The sequence below is a fragment of the Pleurodeles waltl genome, chromosome 5, assembly GCF_031143425.1.
Source record: "Pleurodeles waltl isolate 20211129_DDA chromosome 5, aPleWal1.hap1.20221129, whole genome shotgun sequence".
Lineage (NCBI taxonomy): Eukaryota > Metazoa > Chordata > Amphibia > Caudata > Salamandridae > Pleurodeles > Pleurodeles waltl.
The window spans coordinates 678741205-678756647 of record NC_090444.1 but is presented as its reverse complement, the minus strand read 5'-3'; the positions used below and the strand labels follow the sequence as shown (position 1 = coordinate 678756647).

Genomic DNA, 15443 nt, shown 5'->3' with positions numbered 1-15443 from the left:
GGTTTGAAAGCTGTTAAAACAAAGACTCAGAGATATATTTTTATAATAAAACCAACATGTTTCTGAGTCTTTTTTTCAGTATTTTTCAGCCTGCAATTATGAAACACCACAAGGGCTCCCTGTGCTCCAACTAACGAGAATAGAGCACCAACAAGAAGCTGTTACACTCCTTGTAGCACCCCACAACATTAAAAGAATGCTTGGTGGTGACGCTTGTAGGGACACCACCAAGGTTAAAAAACATGCTAGCAGGGCAATATTGGGTGCTCCTTCACCGAGCAGTGAACAATGGGTGATTGGCTCTGCTGCTCATTTATTATAAATTTTTTCTCATGGTTTCCAGAAAATATTTTTGTGAGTGTCCTGGTACCTACATGGGACACTCGCATGTTTTATTTTTTTAGGAGACCATGAGGGGGACCCCAGGGCCCCTAGCCAGCTCCCCAGCCAGAACATGTAGTGCGTGCTGGCAGAAGCCAGTATATTTTTTATTATGTGGGTACCCTGCTGACCACCCAGGGCAACTACAACTCATTTTGTATTTTGAAGGTCGTGAGAAGAGCCTTTGGGCCACCACAGCCTTACCTGCCTCCCCTTGTGGGAGGCCCTTGCCATCTCCCCAGCCATACAAGGTGCCGACAGGAGTCAGTACTTTCAATTTGTTTCCGTCGCTGCAGGAGCAACACTTTCTAACTGCTCCTGCCAAGCAGCAGCAAAGTTCAGCTCCCTGCCTGGGAGAGTGGAAGCAGGGTATACCCGCACCATCCTGGGCAGGGTAGCACAGTGTCCCAAGAGTGGGCTTCAGGGACACTGTAAAGTATCGCTCCTCGGCGATGGGGTTCCGGAGGCCTAAAAGTTGCTCGGTGAGGGGACTGCATGCCCCCATCGTCCTTTTGAAATAAATCACCCCCGGTGATGGAGAGCCCATTATTTAGTAAGCAGCCCTGGGGTATGAGGCCATCAGGGCCCAGTGGAGGTACAGGGAGTGGGCAGAGTCCAGAAATGGTTGCCAGCAAAACAAATTCTTGTGTAGCAGCCAGCCAATCATAGCACTTGCACCCACAAGGGGTGCAGCCCCTCAGAAACAATGAGACCCAAGAGAAAGAATGCCCCTAGGCCAATCAGAATGCTCTATTTATCGAAGATGGGTTCGAGGGACTGTCATGAGAGTGTCTCAAACCCAACCGCAGAGATCTACAAATATTTTTGATCCTTAATTTCTCAAAAATGACTGAACGGATTTCGACTGAATCAAAAAAGCATGCTTTCTGGACCAAAAGCAACCTTCCTGCCAAATTTGGTGTTTTTCCGTTCAGCAGATTTTGTGGTAGTGCTGTAGATGTAAAGAGGCCTCAATGAAGGGCATGAGGAGGATGGAGGGGTACCACTAGTGACCATCAACCGCATTGAACTTAATCTCCAGTTCTCAATACAGCCCCACCAAAGGTTTTATCTGGTGAGATTTAGGTTCAACATTGCTCACCTTTTAGTATCATACCCGAGTAATGCTTACTCTGACTCTGCACTTGGACAATATCCCTCTTATTCATGTACAGCAGTCTATGTAACATTTTGTATTCTTCTGTACCTTTTATGCAGTGCCCAGAAGAAAGTTTTTAATACCCTTGTTGAGAAGCCTGAATATTAGACGGTGTAGACCTGCTTTGCTCCATCTTCAACTCTTACAGTCAGAAAATGTGTGTTTGATGGTTTACAAATTTATCTCGGCAGCAGTAAGATTTAGAAATTTGGTAGAGAAATAGCCGTGATTTGCCTGTTAGGGGGTCTATTGTGTACTTATCCTGCTTCTACTTCCACATGTCACTTTCTGGAGGATGCATGTGAGTGCTAATATTTGTTTAATGCATGGTGGCTTTCAAGTTTTGTCTTTGTGCCTAGTTGTTGGGACATTTTATGTTTTGAACATGTATTTGCACATTGCATTTTGAACAATCTGTTTTTAAATGATTGTTTTTAGTATTATGTGCTATAAAGTTAGTTTGCCTTTAATGGTTTTAAACTGAATAAAGATTTTTGACCTGATCTGATCTGTTAGCGCTGTTCAAAAAAGTCAATGGAAAATGCCGGGGATTTCACATTTTTGGACGCCAGTTTTTGTTGTTCCTCACTTGACATATCACCCCGAAACTTTCCATGAAAAAAATAGTCATAAAGAGCACTTTTTGGAAAGTTTAGTGAAGATTAGTCAAACAGCACCAAAGTTATCAGCAAACCAAAAAAGGCATTTCCTATGGAAAAAGTGACCTAATTATAACTACCCAGTTGCAACCACTACCGTGTAAAATATATATATATATAAAACCTACTGGTGTTCGCTAGTAGGTAGTTATAGTTAGGGCATTATTCCCATAGATGAAAAGTTTTTTGTTTTGCGAATAACTTTGGCGCCATTTGATGAAATTTCATTAAATTTTCAAAACTCATACACTAATTCGTTCAGCTTCTCTCTTGAAAATATCGGGGTGATCCTTCAAGCAGAGACCGAGAAAAAGGGGGAAGTCCCAAAACATGTTTTCCCCATACAATTCCCCATGAAGGTTTCGAACTAAACTACAGACCGAAAGGCTGAACAGAATTACGCCAAATTTATCAGAAAGGTAGATCTTGGTCCAGAAAGATCTCTTATTTTACTTGGTGTAAATCCGGTCAGTAGTTTTTGAGAAATTTAAAGAAAAAAATATTGATCCTCCACGCATCCCACAGTCTCATGCTGATATCCGATTGGCTACCAACACTTCAGCCAGGAAGGAGTCCGAGTCCCAAGAAAAAAGGTGAAAAAAAGAAGGGGCAGGCTAGTAATTACCTAACTCCCTAGGCCTGGTGGCGGGCCCCAAAAATGTTTTTTTAAATATTTGCCACGAAAATCACTGAGGATCAGCAAATTCACAGCAACATTGAAAAATTAACTAGCAGGATCTCTTATGCTTGCTTTTCTCTGACCCTCAGGTGGGCAAGGTCCTGAGGAAAATACCTTTTATATTACGGGGAGGGTGGCGCACATGGCCCCCCTCCCAATGCCAATTTCAGCCCTGGGGATCCTATCCCCCGGCCGATTTTACAAACGGGGAGGAGGGCATGCGCCACCTCACCCCCCCCCCAGCTTGATGTCTCAAGTTGGGCTGTAACACTTTGCAAAAGAGATGAATGTACACTTGCAAGTGGTCGCATGATGAACAGATATTTTGGGACTGAAAAAAGGATAGACCAGCCTCCCTGCAGCCCCAGTTTCCAAGCTGAAAAGTGCCAAAATATAACGAATGGGACAATGACTGTAGGGATGTGCATTTGTGCATTTTGTAGCATGGGTAAAGTACCCCGTTTTATAAAGTAGTACTTTAATAAGTTAGTGGGACTTCCACAATTAAATGGTACAAGTAAGCAAAATGTCCCTTCAGACGTCTATAGGTGCCCATCACCCAGCATTTGTCAAAATGACGTGGATACATATTTGCCTGCACACCATAGTAATAATCATCAAGTGGATGATGCCTCTATACAAAACCAACATAGATGTGAGCGCCTATGGAAACTATCACATATTCGGAGGGAACGGTATGAGAGATCAATCAATCAATCAATCAATCAAATTATTTCTTAAGCGCACTGCTCACCCGGTAGGGTCTCAAGGCGCTGGGGGAGGGGGGCGGTTACTGCTCGAAAAGCCATGTTCTTAGGTGCTTTCTGAAGGTTAGGAGGTCCTGGGTCTTGCGTAGATTGGTGGGGAGGGAGTTCCAGGTCTTGGCGGCGAGGTGGGAGATGGATCTGCCGCCGGAGGTGGTGCGTTGGATGCGGGGGACTGTAGCGAAGGTGATGTCGGCGGAGCAGAGCTGTTGAGTTGGTATGTGGAAGTTTACTCGTTCGTTGAGGTAGACCAGTGCATTGTCGTGGATGGCTTTGTGAGCGTGGATGAGGACTTTGAAAATGATCCTTTTGTTGATGGGCAACCAGTGCAGGGATCTGAGGTGGGTGGATATGTGTTTGTGGCGAGGGAGGTTGAGGATGAGACGTGCGGCTGCGTTCTGGATTCGCTGGAGTTTTCTTTGAAGCTTGGCTGTGGTCCCTGCGTAGAGCGCGTTGCCGTAGTCCAGTCTGCTGCTAATGAGGGCGTGGGTGACTGTTCTTCTTTTTTCTAAAGGTATCCATTTGAAAGTCTTGCGTAGCATGCGAAGGGTGTTGAAGCAGGAGGATGATATGGCGTTGATTTGCTGGGTCATGGAGAGAGGCGAGTCCAGTATGATGCCAAGGTTGCATGCGTGGGTGGTGGGTGTTGGGGGTGGTCCGAGGGTGGGGGGCTACCAGGAGTCGTTCCATGCTGTCTTGTTGGGGCCGAAGATGATGATCTCTGTTTTGTTTGAGTTCAATTTGAGGTGGCTTGTTGTCATCCATTTGGCGATGTTCAGGAGTCCAGCGTGCAGGTTAATCTTGGCTGTGGCTGGGTTCCTGGTGAGGGAGATGATGAGCTGGGTGTTGTCAGCGTATGAAATTATGGTGATGCCGTGGGGCGGAGGAGCCATGTCGATGTTGAAGAGGGTGGGGCTGAGGGAGGATCCTTTGGGGACCCCACGGATGATCTTGGTGGCTGTAGACTGGAAAGGAGGGAGGCAAAATGTTTGGGTTCTTTCGGAGAGGAAGGAGGTGAGCCACTCCAGGGCCCTGTGGCGAATTCCGGCATCGAAAAGGCGTGCACCAAGGGTTTGGTGGCATACAGTGTCAAAAGCTGCAGAGAGGTCTAGGAGGATGAGGGCAACGGTCTCGCGCTTGTCCACTCTGGTCCTGATGTCGTCTGTGCAGGCGATGAGGACGGTCTCAGTGCTGTGGTCAGAGCTGTGGACAGAGATGTCCCTCTCAAGTCAGATATAAATGCTTGAAATATCAATCAAAACCTAACTAGGTGTGGCTTCAACCTGGAAATGTACATAAAACATTCTAGCTTCTCTGACTTGTGCTCATTTTCTGTATGATAAATAAATGTACCAAACCAGGTTTATAGTGAAGAGTCTAAATTACAAGTTACAATGAATATCTTGAGTGTTAAGGAAATAGTTGATGACACCCGAAAATATATAGGGACTTGCAGTCACTTGGAGGTACAACTGTCTAAAAAGTTCTGTTCTCCAATAACTACTTTTTAGGTGTATGTATACATGTTCAAGGGAAAACTAGGGTCTCTTAAAGTGAAAACCCCCAATGGCTTGAGTAGTCTGGTCCACTGATCTAGAATTTGATGTGTTGTGCTAGAGAGCATAATTTGAGTGATACTTGAACAGACCAATGATGGAAGAGTGTTGAATGAGAGACACTATGGCCCTCATTCTGATATTGGCGGGCGGCGGTCGCCGCCCGCCAATATCTGGCCGCCGAATGACCACCCCGCGGTCAAAAGACCGCGGCAGCCATTCCAACTTTCCCGCTGGGCCGGCGGGCGCCCTCCAAAAGAGCGCCCGCCGGCCCAGCGGGAAAGCCCCTGCAACAATGAAGTCGGCTCCGAATGGAGCCGGCGGAGTTGCAGGGGTGCGACGGGTGCAGTGGCACCCGTCGCGATTTTCACTGTCTGCTAAGCAGACAGTGAAAATCTTTGTGGGGCCCTGTTAGGGGGCCCCTGCACTGCCCATGCCAGTGGCATGGGCAGTGCAGGGCCCCCCAGGGCCCCACGACACCCGTTCCCGCCATCCTGTTCCTGGCGGTAAAAACCGCCAGGAACAGGCTGGCGGGAAGGGGGTCGGAATCCCCATGGCTATGGAGGATTCCCTGGGCCAGGGGAAAACCGGCAGGAAACCGCTGGTTCCCCTTTTCTGACCGCGGCTTTACCGCCGCGGTCAGAATAGCCCTGGAAGCACCGCCAGCCTGTTGGCGGTGCTTCCGTGGTCCCCGGCCCTGGCGGTTTGAAACCGCCAGGGTCGGAATGACCACCTATATATGTATGTATTTTTGAATTGTATATTTTTGAAAGCATGAGGCTGGCAGGACAGTTAAACCCATCTTTAGGCTAGGCCCAAAAATGTTGAGCGTGCTCATTTTAACACAATGTGAAAGGAGGAGACCCTGGGTGCACCCAGAAGACATTTTTGATGCTTAGTTTTCAAAGGGTATTTTTAGGTCTGGTCATAAGACACCTGTAGGTATCATGAAACCCTATGTTATCACAAAATTCCTTACAAAAAATTATAAATATATATATACATGAACAAGCTTTGAGACAGCTCTCTTGAGCTACTGGTCTACTTGACTGGCAGTCCCATTTTGCATGGTATACAGAATGGGGCAATGGGTGAGCTTAATCATGACATCAGCTCGCAAGCAAGGTGACGGCGTGTTGCTTGATCACGTGCACATCTGCTTCCAAATAAGGGTTGGTTTTGGTCAATATTTAGTTTGCTAATGCCTTTTCCTTACAACACTTCATAATATCTTTCACTCACATATTACACTACTTCTTTCTTAACTTCACTGCTTACAGACACAGATAACACAGAGGTGGGTTTACTTGATATGGCATTAACCGGCATATTCAAAGAGATTTTACTTGAACAAAAGGGTGATCATGAGACTCTGACACACAAAATCTCAGCAGGATGTTGCTTCTTGGGCTATAAATGGCAAATTATTAACGTTATCATCAGTGAAAAAACAAATAGCTATATGGCATTACTTGAAAGGGTTGTGGTCACACCTCACACCCAGAAAGATTCACTACAAATCCTACAATGGCAAGAGCTATACAAGATACGATAAGCACTTACATTCATGCTATTTCCAATGGACACCCACTAAAATCTATTCCTAAATGTAATGCCTGTTTGATTTCAGGCACTCATTTTCACAGCTTTGCAGTCTGTGTGTGGACACTGTCAATGAAACAGAAAATGGAGAGATAGACTGGCTGAATAGATGCCACTGCTGGCACAGAATTTGGTATGTCATTTGATTTCAGTCTAAACCTCATTAGACTAATGCAGAATCTCCCAGAAAGGGTACTATTATTCAGGAGCTTGGCAATTGATTATGTCCGGTATTGTGCAAAAGAGTTGGTGGTACAAAATGTAAAGACAACATTAAAAGCACACAACACTGGGGCACATTTGTATTCTGAGATTTTACATACAGCACATAGCGACCGCTCGAGATAGACTGTTCTACACTTTTTTTACTTCTCTTGTGCTGGTGAGATTAATTTCAAAGGGACAATATCAATAGAAACATGATCTTACTAACAGGATATAAAAGCTAGGTTCCTGTGAGGAACCTTTGACATCACAATGTCTCTATGAAAAGGATTGTTTATGCTTCAACTATTGGATCATGCAAAGTTCAACACTGAAACTCTCCTACAACCTCTGCTTCCTAGGTCTAGAATTGACTTAAAAAAGGGATCAAACTCACTAATAAATAAATACTACTGAGAACAGTGCATTGCAGTAAGTATGGAGACCCGTACAGGACCAACAACACGTAAATGGACTCAAGATTTATAGAAATTGGTAACAGCAAGATACCTTAGATCACAGAGAAATAAGATATAGATAAAATGGGGAGAACAAATAATCATGTGGTAAATTTTCTTTAACTAGCTAGACCACTATCAGGCACTCATCATCTAAAATAACTAGAACATTTTTTGTAAAGGCTGCATTTAATACACTGAAAACACCTATTTTGTTCCCCCACACAGGGCTGTGGAATTTATTAAAATATCTACTTGTCCATGGGACAGGCTGCTTCTGAAATCTACTTGTCCTGAAAAAAAATCTACTTGTCCCTTTGGTGCCATGTAGTGCGGCGACAAATTATGGCAGAATTCTCATTATGCAAGACCTCTGATAATAGCCCCTCTGATTATGCCATGGGTACTACTATAGTAGGGCAATTTCAATCCCTACTACAGCAATTACCTTTCCTCAAGTCTACTTACTGGGGCTGGGGGAAGCAGTAACCAATAGTTCCAGGGCTGGAATTCCTTTGATTCTGCAAATCTACTAACTTGCATGTTTTAAGGATTTAGTCAGCTCTTCTCTAATCTTTTCCCATAACGAGAAAGGTAGAAAGGTTAGAAATGTACTCCTGATGATGGCAGAAGTAGATGTTCTTCCAGGGTTAGGAAAAAAGTGGTTGGAGGGAAAGTGAACTTGTACACGCTCAATATATTTTCACATGAGCAAATCTACACATGCATATTTGCTCATGCTAAAATGCAGTTTACAAATATTTCCTGGAAGTACAATTTCTTGGTCTACTTCTGAAATTCTTTTGAATTCACGAAAGCTACTAATTCAAAGACATATACCATGGGTGCACTTTTGTGACTTTCTTTAAGAATTGGGTCCCTAATTAGGTCTGGCGTTAACAAAGACATTTTGTTTTTATTAAACTTCTGTTTCTCTCTCTATCTATCTATCGCTTGGCTTTACTGTTAGTGATCGCATTCTGCTCTTCCATAAGGAGCATATTGGCACACAAAGTAGTTTTGTTCAGTGCCAGGAACTACAGTTGCAATCAGTAGTGTAACAAAACTGGAGCCCCCCCCCTCCAGAATCACTCAGGGCAGGTACTGTGCTGAGGGGGGGCCCTAGAGGCGGGCTGCAGGGCCTTTTCCTAGGCCACTGGTGGCAATGTGTGCTTTTTGAGACCAAAATCTTTTTCTTCTTTTTGCCAGTGTTTGTTTCAACGGTGCGGGCATGGTAGCTACCACAACAATTAAGTGGTACAAAAACCATTTCAAAACAAGACACTAGTTGACAGAACCAAAAGACTCACAAAAAAATGTCAGATTGGTTGGCTTTGCCAGTGTTGTTTATTTTCATGCTTCCCATAATCTTGTTGAAAGTGGCTACACTGATTTTCCTTTAGGAATATGTTTTGTAAATACTAGCATGCATCAATACATTTTACTAAATGACGTATGAAAAAGAAACAGCACCTAAACTTTCATAGTAGTGAAACTTTGTTTTCCTACTTGCATTTTTTGAACATTTTATTTTGAAAGCAAAGAATCATCACTCTTGCTTACAAGCTTCTGCAAACATTTGCATCTAATCAGAGAGCATTCTGGGAGCATTATAATTAGCCTCATATTGTTAAGCTTAACAAAATGTGGGTACACTTTTTTCTTTTTTTACTGGAACCATTGTCAGCAGTGAAGTGTGAACTTAAATTGTTTATTTCAGTGCTCACCCTAATAATGAAGGCTATTCATTAATGAACCATAAATACAAATTTGAACAGCATTAAGATATATACACCCATATTATCCACTGCAGACAGTTCCCTTCTCTGTAAACCAGCAGCGAAGGGTTTGGGCCCTTGACCCCAGACAATATGTCCCGGGCGTTGGGCGATTTCTACAAATTCCACATCCTTGCCCACAAGTAATTTGTGATTTTAATGTCCAATACCCAGACTGAATAACTGGATCTACACATAATTGTGATCTATTTATTATAAACTATGAAACCTGTACCAGTGACACTCTTGCATTGTGCATACTATCGAGGGGTATGTAAATGTATTATTGAGGATATACCCTGCTTTTTAGTTCTCTTTTGAAAATCAATATGGAGATTTAAATAGTCATTGTTAAGCAAGACCCAGAAATTAACGTCACCGAAACATGTAGAGGACTTTAATTTTTTTAATCTATGTACAAGAAGTGGGTGAGTCTTTAAAAAACATTAACCTTTTCAATTAAGAAATCAGGAAGAGGCCTGGAGAATAGGGGAGGCAACATACCAAAAATCCCAATGCTCTGGAGCAGGATTCAGTAGATCTTTGCTGAATCCTCTTTCAGACACCAAGTAGTGGGAAAACCCATCATATATAAGCTGAAAAAAGAAGAAACACACACTTAGGAAATTACTTTAGTCAATAAACAGTCTCTAAATAAAACCTTAAAAATGTTTTGTTGCACTAGAAACCAGGGCTGATAGTCATTGGAAGGAACGTGTTCTTAAATATCTTTTTGAGGAGTTGCAACTGTAATATGGTTATTCAGATTTTGCGCAATAATAAATGAGCTATCACACAAGCAGATTATGGGGAAATAAGCCAATTTAGGCCCTCATTCTGACCTTGGCGGTCTTTTAGCGAGACCGCCGAGTTACCGCCGCGGTGAAGACCGCCGACCGCGGCGGTATGCCGCTGTGCGCATTCCGACCGCTGGGAGCGTTCCGCCGGGAAACCGCCAGCAGCCACACTGGCGGTCGGCGGAAAAGTGGAGACTGGTCAACCTCCACCGCCACGCCAGCAGAACACCGCCCACAGAATTACGACCCACATATCTGTGTGGCGGTCTTCTGTTGGCGGTGTTCTGTTGGCGGTCACCTCCCCATGGCTACCATCGCCTCCCGGAGGACCAACGCACAAGGTAAGTTGACCGTCCGTGAGGGGAGGGGGAGGGGGGGTGTTGTGTGATGTGGGCGTGCATGGGGGTGTGCGTGTGAGTGTGTAGAGGGGGTGTGTGAGTGCGTGTATGCGGGCGGGGGGTGCTGCTGTGTCTATGGGTAATGTGTGCTGTTCGGCAGGTGCGCATGTCTGCATGTATGTGTGCGGGTATGTGTCCCCGTTGTGTATGTGTGTGTAGGGGGTGTGTATATGTGCATGTTGGGGGTGTGTGCATGTCGGGGTGCATGTATGTGCATGTCGGGGTGGGGGTGGGGAGGGGGTTCGTACCACCTCTGGGGGGTGGCAGGGGGGTGGAGGGTGTGGGGGGAGGACTCGGGTGGGTAGTGGGGGGTGGGGGAGACCCCTATCAGTGCCAGGGAAGGAATTCCCTGGCCCCGATAGTGCTTACCGCCATGGTTCGCATGGCGGTTCCCGACCGCAAGAAACCGCGGCGGTAGGCAGGGTCATGATACCGTTGGCGGTCTTGGGACGACCGCCGGGCCGGAGTGCGCAAACTCCAGCCCGGCGGTCATGACCGCCGTGGCGGTCGGAGTGGGGAAGTGGCGGGCGATCGCGGCGGTGACCGCCGCGGTCAGAATGCCATTTTTCTGACCGCCGGTCTGTTCGCGGTCCGACCGCCAGGGTCAGAATGAGGGCCTTAATATTGTTATAATTTTAGGAGCACATTCTGGTTATAACCAACTGAACGAATAGGCACAATATGTGCAAGTTCAGATGTTTTAAATATGTCCAACTTCGTTTATCAAGGACCCCCGACTAGGCCCAATTTTCTGGATATCTTCAAATGGCTTGTTAACCTCCAAAAATGCTGAATAAAAATTATTTGAACTGCTAGCAATCGTGCTGAAAACTCGGCGAGACTGTGGGCCACAATTTGGCATACAAAGTAAAAACGTAAATCAAAAAGGCAAACACATATATTAATAACTAATGGATGCACAAGCAACACATCTTACAGACTTGTAGTTTAACATTCAGAATTAATGAAATCTTACATAGAAAGTTCGACCTGCTAATGTAAATAGCTTTGTGATCTGGGGCTTATGTTCTGATGGGAGGAATTTACCCGTGCTAACAAAATTTCTGTGTCATAATGTTGGGCCCGATTAACAACCACTTTTGAGAACCTTAAGTGGAATTTAGGTGCACAAAAAATGTTATTATAACAATAAATCCAAAATTCCTGATTCAGGAAACTGAATTTGGTGAATTAACAATCAGAAATTGCACTATGGCAGCATAGAATCCACCAGCTTGGCAGTTATTGTAAGAGAATGAGTTTTTCTATAGGGAAAAAATATTTTGTGTGAGAACAAAGAAAATCATTTGAGCCAGTGCATATTTACACATCATTTACGTCAGCAGAAACTCTTTTGAACAGTATGAGTACTTCAGGCAATCTATAAAAATCACATATTTTTACCAGTGAATCTTAGATTTTTTTTACACATCGAATATGTGTCGCACACATAGTAGTGATGCCAGAGTGACCAGATTTCTGACTTTATTCAGCAAAAAGGTCTTAATTTCACTGATCCGATACGGAAAAACTGTCTTGCATATACTAATGCTCTAAATATGTGACTGAAGAATTGCATCCATAACAGTGAGATGATAGACATATTTTCTTGACATGCAACTTACCACATAGAGAAAATATTTTCTGCCTTGCAGATAACATTCTAAATTGTGTACGTTTATACTTCGAAAAACAAAAATGTTAATATTATTTTTAAAATTCCTAGACCCTGTAGCTTTCACTGGGGTCGACTTGCTGTTTTCTGTGCTTTTAATAAAACAAGGAGACTAGGCACACCCAGAAATGTTTAAGCAAGCTTTTCCATTTCCCAAAACGCTGGAACCTTTGATCAGTCTAAGTAGCTAATTTAGAATCAGAGGTTTTTCCATCTACATTGTATTATCCGAGAACCTTTCCTAATAAGAAATGACTGATAATTGTTTGTTGATTTCAGTTCTCTAGTCTTTTGTTGGGACAGGAAAGTCCTCAGCATGGTGACGGACGTGTGCACCTGCCTCAGCGCTGTAGATGCATCAATATCTGCATCTCAGGTGTTAAACCTGGCTTCCTTGCTGTAGTTTTCCCCTAAGGTTGTGCCTTCAACCCTCCTGTTTTGTTGACTTATATTTTTCTGGCTTTAGAACTCTGAACACTTTACCACCGCCAATCAGTGCTAACATGCTTATACTCTATCCTTAAAACCTGGTAAAATTGCCTTACATCCAATTGGCCTATTTAATTTACTTGTAAGTACCTAGTAAAGTCTTTTTACATGTGCCAAGGGTCTGTAAATTAAATGCTGCTAGTGGGCCTGCAGCACTGATTGTGCTACCCGCTTAAGTAGCCCTTTAAACATGTCTCAGGCCTGCCATTGGAGCCTTTGTGCGCATTTCTAACTGCCATTTGGACCTGGCAAAATAAACCTTTTGCCAGGTCCAAACATTCCTTCTGAATACATATGTCACCCCTAAAGTAGGCAGTGTATTTCAGTGGCGGACGTTAATTTTAGGAGGGAGGGGGCAGGCGGGAAGCACACTCACACTTATTCATTCACACATGCACGCACATCCATTCACAACACTCATCAACATTCAAACATACACACACGCAGTAAACATTCATTTAAAAACACACACACACACTTACCTTCAGCTCGGAGGTCCCAAGAGAGTTGGGACTGCTGCCTTTCCTCCCTGGCTGACCTTAGGTGAGACTTCTGACCCCTCCCCACTCTGTGACGAGGTGTCACTGATTGACAATCGCCCTGGACGCTTCAGGGCTTAAACCCTGAAGTTTGGTGTCTAAAGAATCAATTAAAAGCACCCTTTAACATTAAAGTCAGATTTTTAGTCACAATTCTAAAAATGACATGTTTAGAAAGTTGCATTTTCTTATCCTAACCATGTGCTGCCCGCAGCCTGCTTCTGGGTCACATGACTAGGTGCAGATGGCAGTTGTTTCTAATGTATTGCTCCCAGGCAGTGAGAGGAAAGGAACCTAGGGGTTGGCAGGATGGACCACTCTGAGTTAACAGGGGGGAGCTGTCACCTACTCCATTTGCACATCACAAAGGCTTTGCCTGAGCACTCTCACAAAAGGTTTGATACCGGTGTTTTGTGACCCCAGACAAGCTGGGTGCAGGACAGGGAGGAAGGAGATGCCTGACACCTCAGGGGAGTGGAAGTCTCTACAAACTTCCTATACTTCAAAGTGGGCACCAGGTATAAATATTGAGCTATTAGACACAACACTTCAGTACACTTGTGGATACTGCCAGAAAAAACTGTGGTGCTGCTGAAAGGACTGCCACTCTGGTGGACTGCTGCCCTATTATGCTGACCTGCTGCTCTGCTGCCCTCTTGCCTGGGTGAGGACTTGACCTGCATCTCTAATCCCAGGATCCCAGAGTGACCGCAGGTCTAGTTGGCTGGTCTCCTGATCAGAAGCCTCAGGGACTGAACACAGCATCTGATCTCTGAGCTCTGTCCTGCCCTCCCAAGTGACATCATCCCAGTCCTGGAGCCTTAGAAGTGGGCCTGAAGGTGCTCTACCAGCCCATCTGTGGATTCAGCAGAAACGACAAATCTCCACAGCGCAGTCCATCTCCTGCAGAACCAGCATGTTGCCTTTACTACTCAACGGTTTGCCCTCTGAACTGACACATCACCTCTGCTGCGAGGTCCTCCCCAATGCAAGAACATTGACTGGCCCAGCGCATTTCACAGGAACCACCACTGCGTGATGCATTTCAGCACAAGGACATCGCTGAAATGCATCACGCAGTGGTGGTTCCTATGAAACCAAAACTCGCAGCTCCCCAGAACTGCCATTAAGCGACGCATCTTCTCAACCTGAATGTTGCATCACTTCTGCTGTGCAACACATCCTCAGAAATGGACTCTGCATCTCTTTGCAACCAGTATTAAGGTACTGTGTTCAGTGGACCTAAGTCGGTCCCGTTAGTCGGCCTGTGCTCCATTTCGGTTGGCCTGAACTTTTTCCTGGTCAACCATGACCAGAAAACTACAGTTGACGATTTGTACTTTTCAAAGCTATTTTCACAGAAAACCTTAAACTTGTACAGCTCTGATTCTACTTATTGGATTTTGTTGTTTTGGTCTTAATTTATTTGTTAAAGGTTGCTATATTTTTCTAATTTGGTGTGGGATTCTTCTTGTGTTGTGTTTTCACGTTATTACTGTTTGAAGTGCTGCATAAATACTTTTTATACTGTCCAAACTACCAGAGGGTTGAGCACAGGTTAATTTGGAGTTTGCTTGTGACTTCTCATTGACAAGGATTGTGGCTGCTGCTTGAGAAGGGTTTCACCCCCCTCAACCAGTAACTCAATTTCTTACACCAGGTACTGATTTTTGGTAATGGGTGATCACAAATCATTTGTGTGTTTCATGGCCTAGGCCTGTGCCATGTTATTGCAGTTTGCTTAGACATGGAGGGGCACACCAAGCTCTACTCTCATGAAGGTAGAGGGCTAGTGACGTTACCTGGAGTTAAGTGACATGGGTCAGTGGAAGCAGCATACCTGTTTTCTACGTAGCAGAATAAGGAATGTGAACAGGCAGTTTAACGTGTGTCATTGGAGTGTAAAGATAAGTAACTGCATACTTAACTCACCCCTGACTTGTACGGACTGTGTGCAATGCCAGACATCATGTGATACTTGCTGGGTTGTATGTGTGTGTCTATGGATGGTACATAACATGGAAGCCTGTGGGTTCCATTTTGGAAGACCAGGGCCTGGAGAGACTGGACAGGTGAGAGCAGCATCCCACCATAGACAGGATATGTGTAGTGCTGACAATCCTGGGCCTGGGCTGGGACAGACACACTGAAGAGAGAGGAGCAAAGCATCATCTGTGCACATCAAAGGGCTCTTTGAATCCAGGAAGAGTTCTAGTCTCTGGGGCCTGGGATCTTTGTCATGGAGATGGGGGACTGATAAGATTAGCACAACATGGGAATCTTGATAGAAAGGAAGACTTAGGGG

General features: G+C 44.7%; 1 protein-coding gene across 5 annotated transcripts in view; it reads right to left on the bottom strand.

The window, feature by feature from the left end:
• The window catches only part of NT5DC1 (5'-nucleotidase domain containing 1), a 999625-nt gene that overhangs the window by 912448 nt on the left and 71734 nt on the right, over nt 1-15443 (bottom strand). For all 5 annotated transcript variants that reach the window (XM_069234556.1, XM_069234559.1, XM_069234557.1 and 2 more), the window contains exon 2: nt 9745-9836. In XM_069234556.1, the coding sequence (XP_069090657.1) occupies nt 9745-9836 (92 nt within the window). The remainder of the gene's footprint in view (nt 1-9744; nt 9837-15443) is intronic.